Source organism: Lithobates pipiens, unplaced genomic scaffold (genome assembly GCF_037356315.1).
Source record: "Lithobates pipiens isolate NorthernLeopardFrog02 unplaced genomic scaffold, aLitPip1_a1.2 Scaffold_3, whole genome shotgun sequence".
Lineage (NCBI taxonomy): Eukaryota > Metazoa > Chordata > Amphibia > Anura > Ranidae > Lithobates > Lithobates pipiens.
Genome location: NW_027507790.1, coordinates 93,843,066 through 93,856,744, shown reverse-complemented (window position 1 = coordinate 93,856,744; position 13,679 = coordinate 93,843,066). Strand labels below are relative to the sequence as shown.

The window sequence follows — 13,679 nt, the reverse complement described above, 5'->3', positions numbered from 1 at the left end:
GTACTGCTACTGGAACACAGCTTCACTTGCTTTACGTGGCCCAAAATACTACAGTATGTTACAGGTAAAGCAGTGACTAGTCTGTTCTGGCATGCAAATAATTTGTCTGGTCCAAGCTCGCCCATATAAATTATTAAAAGTGCCAGGAAACCTGGAATTCTCCCCCTTTTTTTTTTTTTTCCTTTTAAAGTTTTGAATTCTACATTTACAAAGGTACAGCTGTCATTTAATGTGGACAAATGTGGATGGATCGGATAGTTCCGTAACAAATGGGGCCCTTTGTGTCTCTGGTAAACCAACCTACTTGTACAGTTTGGTTCCTGTTGAACAATCTTCCCACTACTCACCCACAAGGCAGTAATGGGAGGACCAGATTGTCCATATTCATCTTTTTCTCTACTGCCATAAATAATCAACAAAACAACCTGACATTTTGTTCTTCAATGTCAAACCAAGATGCTTCTTTTAATTATAAATCTATATGATAATGATTGGGAATATGAAAGTCCTCTGCAGCGTGCTGACGATACAGCTGAAACCTGTATGCTTGTCCAGGCTAGGAACTACACAGATGGCAACTGAATGAGAACACTGACATGATTGATTCTATGTATACATTTTATGCCAAATGCTTGCAATTAGTGGCAGCCATCCTCAATTAAGGGTAAGATAATGTGATTATTTTAGGGCCTGATTAGAGGCAATGTCTCATTATTCTGAAGATTTCTCCATCGTAGACTTTTTAGCTCAATATGTCCTGTGTGTATTAAAGCAAAAAAGAAAAAAAACCTACTGACAGGAATGTATATTTTATTTGCAAGACAAATACCCTATATTGTACTGCACTGCTGCTACAAAAGCTGACCATCCCCGAAGGAAAACATTCATATCTTAGTTCTACTAACGTGCACCAGTGCTTGGAGTTACAAACCAAATCACCAAAGTGGCTGTATTCATTGTAGGCATTTTTTACAGTATGTCACAATCACTCTTTTGATATATCATCCTCTTAAGCTGACCATACAGGGTTAGATTTTCACTCAAACATTTGTAGAAAAAATCGCTCATCATAACATTGATTCTTGCCAGTGACATGGAAAAGCCGTATTTGTCCAACAAGCTCTGCAAGTTGTAGGAAGAGTAATCCCAAGTATCTCACCTTGCATACCATTTCTACAGAAATTGGTTGAAATCGGTAGGTACCTTTTTTAACTAAGGCCGCGTACACACGCGCGGACTGTTCGCCCAACCTTGTCCGCTGAACAGTGTTTGGGCGGACAGTCCGCTCGTGTGTGGGGCTTCAGCGGACAGTTTCAGCGGACAGTTGGCCGAACAAGGTCTTACGGAAATTCAGAAAAACTGTCCGCTGAAACAAGGTTTCAGCGGACTGTTCGCTCGTGTGTAGGCTTGTTCGGCCAACTAAGTCTCGCGCATGCTCAGAAAGGATTTCCACGTCGGAAGGTTGCATTGCAGTGTATAGGACGTCGTATTTTTCGTCCCGTCGTACGTGCCGTTCACGTCATCGCGCACGGTTTCAGCAAACTGTTCGTCCGTCGTGTGTGGCCATGTCCGTCCATGCTAAGTTTGAGCGGACTGTTCGCTCAAACTGTTGGACGGACAAAGTTGGGCCAACAGTCCGCGCGTGTGTACGCGGCCTAAGGCTGGCCCTAGACCTTATGCACAAACTATACTCTGCCAAAGGTACAGCAAATATTGTCTCAACTCTATTAGAGGTCGACCGATATATCGGCCGGCCGATATATCGGCCGGCCGATATATCGGCCGATATTTGCCGTTTTTTAAATAATCGGCATCGGCCGATTTGAGCTGATAAAAAGCCGATTTAGAACTACAGCGGGACTTTTCTATTACAGAAGTCATTTCAGTCAGTGTAAGTTGCCTGAGTCGTCATAGAAACACTTTCCTCCTCTCTGGGCAGGCTGCCAAGAAAAGAACAGAATGATACAATGTTTACACTTCAATGAATGAAGTCATCTCTGTGTGTAGAAGTTCTCAGTTTAACCATTTAAAGACTAAATCTTTTCCGACACTTGTTGCTTACAAGTAAAAATCCTGTATTTTCTGCCAGAAAATCACTTAGACCCCCCCAAAAATTATATATATTTTTTTAGCAGAGATCCTAGGGAATAAAATAGCGGTTGTTGCAATATTTTATGTCACACGGCATTTTCACAGAGGTCTTTCAAATGCATTTTTTTTTAGGAAAAAAATACACTATTTAAAAAATAAAAATAAAATAAAAACAGTAAAGTTAGCCCATTTTTTTTTTTTTTGTACAAAAGTTTTGACTACCTGTTTTTATTTAATATATAGGTTTTTTTTTTTTTTTTTTCATCTAAATCATACATACAAGTAAACTGATTGGAGGTTTGTTTTGTTTAATAAATGTTTAAATGTAAGAAATTTTCTGTATCACTTATGAAGGCTGCTTTCACACTGGAGGGGGCAGGCGTTGATGGTAAAACGCAAGTTTTAGCGGCTCTTTACCATCATTTTAGCAGTGCTATTTGGCTGCTAGTGGGGCACATATAACCCAGCTAGCGGCCAAGGAAGAGGTTAAATGCGCCCATGAAGCACTGCTGCCAAATCGCATTGCATGCGCTTCAGCAGTGGTGCCCATTCATATCAATGGGCAGGAGTGGTGGAGGAGCGGTATACACCACTCCAAACGTGCTGCTTGCAGGACTTTTTTTTTAAGATCCTGCCAGCGCATCGCCTCAGTGTGAAAGTTTCACACAGACTGCAGGGGAGCCATTTTACAGGCGCTATTTTTAGCCCAAAAGCGCCTGAAAAACGCCCCAGTGGGAAAGGTGTGTTAGATCAAGGGGGATTAAAATAAAATAAAAAAGGAAAAAAATAAATAACTAAAATAAAATCGGCCTAACATATCGGCCCAAAAAAAAATCGGCATCATATATCGGCTATCGGCCGCCATGATTTCTAAATATCGGCATCGGCATCGGCCAGAGAAAAACCCATATCGGTCGACCTCTAAACTCTATAAGCTCATTCCCTTTATGTAGAAGAAAGACAGAGAGTAACAATGGTGATCTAATTGGGATTCTTAAAGTCTAAAACTGCCTTTTAAATACGGTAGTTTGTTTGGGCCAAGCTATTTCCTTGACTAACAGGTGTACTTGCAAGGTGCACTGTATAAACTATATATGTAGCCTCGACTACATACAGTATACAGTGCTGTATTCCTGCCCAACTCCCAGAACAAAATAGTTGGGCTGAGGGCTTCTCAGCCAGTCATGTATTCTGGTTAGAATACAAAGCTTCCTCTGATTGGCTGAGGTAGAGATCATGATGTCTTATGTCACAGGAAGCTTTGTATTCATTCATAGAATACAAAGCTTTCTGTGAATGGCTGAGTTCCGACCTGATTTTATTCTGGGAATGGCACGGGAAGTCATTGTCTATCTCCCTGTTGGGACACAGCATTGCATACAGTAGAAATACTGTATATACAAAGCTGACAGGAAGCACTTCTGTTTATGGAGCAAATAGTTTGTTTAAGCCAAATACACCAAAAAGAAAAAAGGGATGTTAAAGGTGCCCAGATATTGCCTTACAAAATGACATCACAATGTTATAAAATTACCAGTATTTTTATAGTAGAAAGAGTTAAGTATAACTTAAGTCAACATAATACATCAAGGAGATGTAGCAAATGTATATCATGTATCGAATAATTCAGTAGGTCCCGAAGCATTTTGCAAAATGCTTCTTCCAGGGAGCCTTATACACTAGGAGACAAATATAGCATATATAAGTCACGTGGTGGTCCTTCTTCCATCCTACAACCAGTGGATCAGTGCTGTGTGGCTGTCCTATTATATTTGTAGGTATATTTTGACATCGTATGTATATTTTATTTTATTTTTTTAACCATAAATGTAATTGCTTATTTATTTGCAGAGTGTCCAACATGAGAACACTTACAGGAATCCAGTGGCAAAATACTGTTATGGGGAAAATCCCCCAGAACTTCTTCCTCTCTAAAAGAAGAAAAACGAGGAACAGCTTTTGGTTGTTGATATTCCACCTGCATGTGATAAATGCTCCTTATTCAAGGACTGATAGGGCCAGAATACTGCAGAGGGAGCCATTGAATGTATGATAACAGAAAACATGGAAGATTTATAAAATGTGGCATTTCTGATTTGATATAAGGCATTTTATTATTGAATCTAGTATACAATATAATGGTGATGTATACACAATGTTTACATATCAGTTGGTATGCACTGAGTGCAGCATACAAAATAACAAGCAATGTGTAGTTATTGAAGGAGTTTTAAAACAAACCTTTTAATTTTACTTTTTCTTAAGCCAGAATTACGTATGTTTTTTGTTTTCAGACTTTAATTTATTAAATTATCTTGTGGTTTTTTTCTTTTCTCTAAGCAGTATTGTTTAAACTTAATGTCACAAAAGATATAATAAAAATGAAACTGGGAATAAGGTGAGTAAATAATTGTTTAGGGGACATTACATGTTTCTACAGGCTTTTTTTTTTTTTTTTTTTTTTATAAAAACATCAAAACTAATGTACTTTCATTAGAAGATCATCTTAGTTTAGCAGTTACCAGTGCTGTAAGCAGGTTTTCCACAATGTGAACAAATATACTGTATACACACACAACCATACAGAAATTGCAAAAGGTTTTTCTTGTACTATCCAAAAGGAAATACTAGTGGGACTTTTTAGAATTTTATTTTAAAGAGGACCTGAACTATGGAACAATGTACATTATTATGCCAGACCAGCAATTGCCAATCAGTGCTGCATTTCAGTGCCGCTAAATGCCACCTATCAGTGCTGCATAATTAGTGCCGCCCCATCTGTGCCCTTCAGTGCTGCCTCATCCGTGCCACCTAATCCTATCGGTGCTGCATAATAGTGCCCCCCATCAGTGTGCCCCATCAGTGCAGCCTCATTAGTGCACATCAGTGAAGGCAAAAAAGTACTTATTTGCGACATTTTCTGACAAACTTAGAAAGACCTTTTAAAAAAAAAAAAAAAAAAAAAAAAAGTATCAGTAATTGGTATCGGCGAATTCTTGTGGGAAAAAAAAGTATCGGTGCTCTGTCTTAAAAAAAAAGTGGTATCGGTGCAACCCTAATATCAGTGATTAATAACTTGTGATCTGCTTTACTTTTTCTGCTTATAAGCTATCCTTATTGTAAGTATATTTTATGTGTGTCCCAAGACAATTCTTCTTCAAATGTGGCCCAGGAAGGTCAAAAGGTTGGACACCCCTGCTCTAAACTTTGAGTTTTAGCACTTCATTCTCTTTGCACCATGTTCCAAATATGCTCAGCTGTTTTTCCGCTTTGAAATATAGTGAATATTTTGACTATACATTATTTGACTTCAAATAGTAATTTTTGTAGAAATGCTTTTTATCTAAATTCAGTATCTCTTTTCTAAGACTGCAAGAAGATAATGCAGTTCCAAAATTAATGTATTTTCAAAAGTCTTCATCATTATTTTTAACTGTTTGATGAGTACACATGTTGCAGCGCCTTAAATCTCCATCTCCTAAAAAACTGATTAATTTGCTTTCTAACACAAAAGCTTCACTCTCTTCCTTTTGTTTCTGCCGCACAGTTGATTAATGACAGGGACAGATTTTCAGGTTCATCCTCCCTACATTCTCCCACGTCTGCTTGTCACTGTTTATAATGCAATCTTTCCTGGAAAATGATAATGTTCTGCAATAGTAACTTGGCAATGCCTTTGGCATTCTTGGGTCATCAGACAGATGGAAGTAGATGGACGTGTCATCTTCAAGAATGTCCACCTGCAATCCATCATAACATCACTGGTATATGAGAACATAACATGTTGGCCTCCATTAAAATTAGATTACCATAATGTTGTAAATTCCATGTGTTTGCCAGTTTTGCATATTTGTAATTACTGCAAATGGCATGTTTGCTCTGGATGAATAGAAAAATATCCTTTTAATGACTTTGTGCTGAAGAGGAAAATGTCATTACTTTTTTTGGCAGTGTTTACTGGAACACCTATGGGCAGTGTATTCACAATGTAAAAATACATGGCGCTAGTTTAATCTGTTACAAACTGATTCTAATATATACAGTATATATAGTTTAGATGCGGAGAGGTGGTATCAGCACTCCAAAATAGATAATCCAGAAACAAGTATAGTAGGCACTTGGAGGCTCCATAGAGAAGGGATAATCTTTGAGAGTTGGAGATCTACTTGAACAACATGAAAGAGATCAGAGATCTCCGTGGTTTATTGCCCTTTTTTTATTTAACAAACTAACAGGGCCTAACTAAACAGGAAAATGTAGAAAAATCGAAAACTTAGCCTATATTAAAGATGCAAAGTGTCAGTCAGTAGGGCAGGGACAATCTCAGTTGTAGTGTTTTTTTTACAATTAAATTTTTTTACAATTATTTTAACAGCCTTGTTGGGGGGCTTTGGTAAAATATCAGGGGTCTAAACAGATCCCTAATGTCTAACTTTTCAGACAAAGAAAGGAGATTGAGGACACAGTCCTTAATCCTCCATCTCTGCAGCCTGAGCTGCATAGAATGAATGGACAGAAAGAGCTCTGCAAAGTCCTGTTAATTCACAAACTGAAGCATAATAAACACAGTTTACAAAGCTTCAGTTATGAATGAATACAGTGAGTGATCAATCCTGATCTTTTAGTGTGTTCATAAATTCAGAAAAAGAAGAGGACGGTAAATTACATATTACTGACCCCATTTCCCCGTTCCCTATCCTTAAACAATCTCCTGCAGCAGGAGAAGGAGGAGGGGAAGCCAGCAGAATCCTTGTGTGTGTGTGTGGCGGGGGGGGGGGGGGGGCAGGGGAACACATGACCCCAAGTAGCAGAAGAAAGGAGAACCTAGATGGGGATGGCAGGTGTGGCATTTACTGAAACCTATCCTCTGTATTTTCCTCCTGCAGCAGCTGAACGCCAGCGGGAAGGAGAGGAAGAGGAGCTGGATTTCAGGTGCTACAGGAGGAAAATACAGAAAATTGGTTCTAGTAAATGCTGACCCTCCCCTCCTGTTGGGTCGGCAAGAAAGGGATGTGATCGACAACTTGCTGACTCCTGGCCTAGAGAGACAAAGATTGTAATACAAATGTTTTTATTGCACTTTTTTGGTTTATCTTCTGTTTATCTATGGAAGTCATTCAAGTTCTTACTATACTTGTTTTTGTAAAAAAATTTTTATAAATCAATATTAGATATTTATTTCTTATAGTTCAGAAGTGATCTGAAATACTTTATCCTCCCATGATACTAGTTTCTACTATTCAACATGTCATTTTGACTTTCTGCCAGAGACTTCAAGAAAACATTGACTGGGGAAAAAAAAAACAACAAGAAAGCGACTTGGTCATATTAAGGGTTTTAATAAAGCAAGCATGTACTTATAAAGAAGAGAGAATACTTACCCCTGCTACTTCCCACACCATTTAACTCTGCTCTGTTCATAGAAAGTCTGCTAGAAAACTGATTCTTCTGGTTCATGGCTGTTGCCCTCTGTGACAGGAGCCACTTTGGGTGGGGGGCTCGTGGAACCCAGCTTACCTTAGAGTGCTCTGGAAACCAATTTTCCAGCTTCCCGAGGCCCTCTTATGTGTAAGTCACCCTCTGTCTTTTTTAGGGGCACAGAGGGATTTGAGAACCCCAGTCGGGTGTGTTATATGCCCATCCCTGCTGCCTCTGAGGGAAGAGGAGCGAGCACGGCTGAATTACATAGAGCCACGATCTCTTGTGTACCCGGTGTTCCGTCACGCACAGCCATGCATTCTGGCCCTGTATTGGGCCAGTGTTCTGTCTATCATATGAGCAGGGCCAGGAAGCATGGCTGTGAGTGATGGAGTGCTGGGTACACAGGAGATTGCGGCTTTGTGTAATTTAACGGCGCTTGCTCCTTCTGTTCCCTCTGAGACAGCAGGGATAATCCAACACTGGTGAGGCTACAATGATGGGCACTGAACAGGCTGCATTGTTGGGCAATTTAATGGCTGCAGATGGACACCGAGCAGGGTGCATTGACTGGCAATTTAGAGGCTGCAGATGGGCACTGAGCAGGGTGCAGTGATGAGCAGTCCCTAATTTTGCTTCAAAGTTCTTTATTTAAAATGTAAGTTTTTATTATTTTTTTTCCTTAAATTTCCCTCCTAAAATTGGGGTGCTTGTTATATGCCTATGCCGATTAAATACGGTAATTCATATTAAAGAAAACATTGAACTAAAGGCTGTAATGTAACAAAATAGGTAAAAAGCCACGGGAGGTGAACACTTTTGCAAGGCACTGTGTGAGATTGTTGAACAACCATTCAAAAATCTTGGCCATTAATAAGCAATTGGTCCCATTTTGTGATTAAAGCAGCCCCTACTCATCAAGATTTTGGAATGCAGCTTTGAGAATGTGTGCCCACTCAGCTAAAAAAAGCATTTGTTAGGTCAGTAACTGGTTTTGGATGAGAAGACCTGGCTAATGATCAGAGCACTTGACTGCCTCTATATCAAGCTTGTCATACCATGTCTATATGATCCTGACTTTGCATCAGTGGCACAGCTATAACAAAACTGTTATTACAAGTGCACAATTGTCTAAAATGTGATTGCATTCAGTAGCATTATAATATCCTTCACTGGAAACACTGTCGGGACTGTCTACATAGTATGGCCTGTAGGTAGACACGAGTAAGAAGTCCACAAATTTTTAATCACAGTGTATTTCTATGAAAATGAATGTGTACATATGAATATCAAACAGGCAGCACATGCAAGGTGTCCTGAGACTATTTCTGTAATAGAAGCTTTCAGCTACATCTTTTCATGAGTTGTGAATGGGAGGGTCAGTCTTCATTACAACCACCTGATCAATCTCAGCATTGTAAAAATTGCTGCAGGATGTCTGTATGCCCTTTTTGTGTGCATGATGCAGAAGATGCCTGCAATTATGGTTGAAGCTCAGTGCAGACTTCCTAAAAAGTATGCGACTCCAAGTAAACCCAGATTAGACTTTTTAGTTGTACAATTCCTTTGGAAAAAGAATGTTTTTCTATGAAAAATTCAGAAAATAAATATATTTCCCCTTACCTATTGAGCATGTACATGTTATTACACTGGAAGACTCTAGATGAGAATATGCTGATCTTTGTCAACCACAGCAATACTCAAGAACTCCAGCATTTCGCTATTTTTATCTATTCATGTCTTAAGTGTTTGATTCTATCCTTTGATATTCAACTTCATGTTTTGTTACTACAGGATTCTGTCATCAGCCTGGAATTTTACTGGACAGAGTATGCTCTACCAGTAAGATCCCACCATATACACAACACTTTCTATACTCGTTCTGGGTCAGTAACACAATTTTAAGAGTCATTTACACTTGTGATGGTGTTCAGTGTCTCAGTTGACAGGCATTTAGTAGTCAATAGGTCGCCTCCGCATTACCTGTTTTAACCCTTAAAGGGTTTTGGGTGAGTTAGAGAAAGTTATGAGCACCACTTCCTGATCTCTGTGGAACTTTGAATTTACTTTTGTAAACTACATGGGATCTGGTTTTCATTTCACCCGGTCATTTAGAATGCTCAAAAATTAGTCTTTGAAAAACCGGCATTGTAGATTGATCGATGGATGGCAAGTAAGAAAAACATTTTGAAAGTCAAATTTCTGATCGCTCAATATTTGAATCTATTTAAACAGATCCTATGTATGCAGTATTTTCTAGTCACTTAGAAGCTATTGATCCGAGGACCTTCTGTTGGTTTCATATCTAAGAATGCTGATAAAGCAAATTTTTGCACTTTAGGAGAACTCTATGATCACCTATTCCCAACTCCTGTTTGGATAATATCTCCACTAACAGAATAGATACAGTTAAAGTTTTCCATACCTTTGCATAAAACCTTCAATTGAAAAGTTTGTTGACAGGGGCCAAGTGAGCATACCAGAACTTAAAAGAAAACACCACACCAATTATTTGGCACTGTTTTACTTGTAAAAACTTGAAGTAGATTTAACCAAGCAGATATAGTTATGGAATTGGTATGAGAAGAGTATAATATTTTTTTCTATTCATCAAGAGATACTGTATAATGTAAGAGGCAGCTTTACAGCAACGTTATGAACTGACTCGCAATTGCAGTTGCTGGAGGAGTGCTTATGTTAGAGGGGTGGTTACACTGCCTCTAAACACTGTGATATCCCAGAGTACTGCAGCCTATGTCTAACAGTAAGAGCCTGCTCCAGAAAGCGGTACGAAGTAACACCCTGAAAAAAAAACCTGCTCTGTCCCTTCTCAATAGGAACCTCTCCCTTTTCTACTCATATGCTATCCCTAGCCAGCTAGGCTATATCCCTGACTTATTACCATGCTGTAAGAGCGCCAAATGATCCCCCATTTAAAGAATCTTCAGTCAAGATGGCTGATGAAATCTCGTGGACTTCAGTATCCAATAGGATGAATGTCCTCCACAAGATGGCTGCTTGGAGCCCATATAAAAGGCATCCTTACCTCAATGAACTCTGTCCAACCTGAAGAAATAGAGCAGGTTCAGGGCCCAAGGGTTGTTTCTCAATGCCATATGGACAGGGTTCCCAGGGAGACTCCAATTTACTACCCCAACATACCTAATATTTCGAACAAGCACTCTATCCCCAGGGGTTTAAGGGGTAATAGATCAACCATAGACTCATCTGCCAGGTTTTGGTGATGCTCCAATACCACCTACTTAGCCTTATCCAGGCACCACCAGTCCTGAAGCCACTTGTTAGGAGATCACTTAGACACAGGTTTGGGTGCATCCAAACATTAAGAAAAAGGGCTTATACCCCGAGGCTTGAATTGTAGGCCCAAGCCACATCATACACATTCTGCAGCCAACAGTCACGATGCTCTTGCTTCAGCGTATTAATCAAGCTCAGAAGAGTTTAGTTAAGGCATTAACATACTCGGGTCTCTTGCAGATGCTATGCATTTTTATAAATTCCACTCAACCAGCACAACTGAAAAAAAACACTTGCAATTAAAAATGAGTAACTTGGCCAGAGAGAATCCATTTTGGACAGCAATGTGGCTGCACTACATGTATCCAAAAGAGCTTGGCTGTGGTGATGGCTGTTTGATCTCATGTAGAAACCACAATAGCAAATTTACAGATGTGATCCATAAACACCAATACCGGCATTTGTCTCACCCACACTCAGAAGTCCACGGTTAGCAAATCAAACTGTTTTGCCGTTGTAATTATGAGAGGAGTTGTGTGTTTAATCTGTTCCTTATGAAGAGTACTTAAACCTTCTTGTTAGGCCTGCGGCACCCAAGCTGACAATCCAGGGCAGGAAAAATACCCGTGGGCATATACCCTGGTGCGGTCAGCAAAAATTGGGCACTGATGCTGTGTAGAATCTGGCAGACTCCCAAAAATTGATTGTATAATCACCAACTGACATATCTTGACTGTTCAGTAGGAACACTGGACCATCGATATACCAACCCATCTCATACTCCAAGTAGGTCCCACTGCCAAAGCAGCTGTTGAACAAGCAGGAAGTCAGATCCACTCTTAAAAAATGGGCTTCTGATTCTTGGATAGGGATTTCCAGGTCTTGCCATTGCAGGTTGGCCCATTCTGCTAAAGTGTATATGTCAGGCAAATTGTGCAGCTGGTACCCACTCTAAACAGCTGACACATTTGAAATTTCCAATTCACTTACTTTGGAGGGAGCAACCTTGGATTTTTCTAATTTCTGGTCTATATACCCAGGTGGCTGTTCCAGGGTATATTGAGATACAGCATTGACATTACTGTGTAGTTTCCCTGGCTTAATTGTGTACTTGGTCAGGCCAACTGAGTGACCCAACGCAACCCCCCAGCAAATACCAGCAGTTGATCCTTGCAATTGCAAGGAGGTGGATATAGCTCCAGTCATGGTAATAGCTTTAGAATATGATGAGGTGGTAAACACACTCCCACCTACCCTACACATAACAAAGTTATCCTGCCTACCTTGGGCTTAAAATGCATTGATGAAGCTTTGATGCTGTCTTTGCACCTTTTGTATTGTGGTGTCTTAAATCCAACTCCTGCAAGACATTCATGCTAAACACTTCCAGGACATCTGTTAAGACTGAACCATGTGTTACTACCACTCCAATATGATCTATTATCAAATCGAACACTTGGATGGACATCCACGTGACCCCCCCCCCCCCCCCCCTACTGGTATGGGGAGACTGTTGAATGCCTTCAATTTTTCAGGAACCATGAATCAGAGACAGAAAATGCAGTAAAAATCATACCTTTTAATAAAATGGCAAAAATAGTAAACGTAGTCAAAACATAGCCAGGGTACAGTAGCCAAAGCAGGAAGTTAAAATAAACCAGTAAATCAGGAAGCCAGAGATCTGAGGCAGCACACAGGCTCAGGAACCAGAAGTGACGTCAGCCAGGCAAGTCTTCAACACAGCAGAGAGTCTACAGATATGTTTGACCAAGGCGAAGGCACGGAAGAAATGAACCAGGCAGTTTAAATAGCCAGAAGGAGCTGGCTGTGGGATGGACTTGACAAACAGGAAATGATCACCAGGTAAGCCACTGTGGAATGATGAATGCTGGCAATTAACTGACAGCTGAGCAACCTGTGCACTGAGAAGGGAGAGCTGAGAGCCCAGCCCTGACACAATGTGAGCCAAGTCAGGCCCAAACTGCTGCTGGTAGAAGGTGTACTCCATTATGGTTACCTCAGACCCATTGTCAACCAAACATTGCACCTGGTGACCATCCAAAACCTTGGTAACACTGGGCACAAAGATATCATCTTGGAGTCAAGCCTGGGACTAGAAGTAGTTCCCATAGGTCGTTCCTCTGCCACAGGAAATTCTAGTTTAATGGCATGTGCAGAGAGGTCTTACTCTTCCCTTGCTCACAATTACTTGCTATATGTATATGCCCTCGCTGGTCACATTGTCAACCTCCAATCCAGATCTGGGTCCTGGATGTGTAAAAACCTTCCCTAATAAAGTGCAAATATGCTAAAGTGATTTCAACTGAGCACCAACGTAATACACATAATATGTGCATAAAAAGTTCAAGCAACAAATAAGTTCAGTAGTGCAAATAGTGAATATTCAAACAATGTATCAAAGTCTTCAAACAATGTTTCAACTTCAGATAGTGTACACAGTCTTCAAATCCTTGCTGGACAGTAGGTAAATTTGACTGAAATATCTTCCAACACCATCAACTGTCACATATCCTACTCACCAGACTTCCATGACCCCTATTACAGGTAGTCATAAATCGCATATGGATATATCCAGCAGGAGTTGTGCATGATCCCAATGGTGCTCCCATCGTTTAACCGACCTCCAGGACACACACACCAGAGTGAATCCAGATTGTTTGAGCACGTTCCCAGGAACAAAACGATTTGAAGGGATTTGTCCAATGGTTAGTGGGAAAAATGAAAAAGAAGGTTCTTCCATAGTGAAGTATGTCACAGTTTTATTCCAAAAAACAGGTAAAAACAAGATAAAAACAGCGAATTCTTGCAGCTTAGAAATCCATGTCCATGGAAATGCAGTGGTGTGTTCCAGCTGTGCTTCAAAAACAGCAGCGATAACGTATCACAATCAA

The 13,679-nt window shown here is 40.1% G+C and overlaps 1 protein-coding gene across 1 annotated transcript in view; it reads left to right on the top strand.

Moving 5' to 3' along the window:
* SPRING1 (SREBF pathway regulator in golgi 1) overlaps positions 1 to 4,416 on the top strand; it is a 44,389-nt gene extending 39,973 nt beyond the window's left edge. Inside the window, exon 5 of the mRNA XM_077462044.1 lies at positions 3,943 to 4,416. Coding sequence (XP_077318170.1) covers positions 3,943 to 4,026 — 84 coding nt within the window. The 3' untranslated portion in view covers positions 4,027 to 4,416. The remainder of the gene's footprint in view (positions 1 to 3,942) is intronic.
* The last annotated feature ends 9,263 nt before the right edge of the window (positions 4,417 to 13,679 follow it).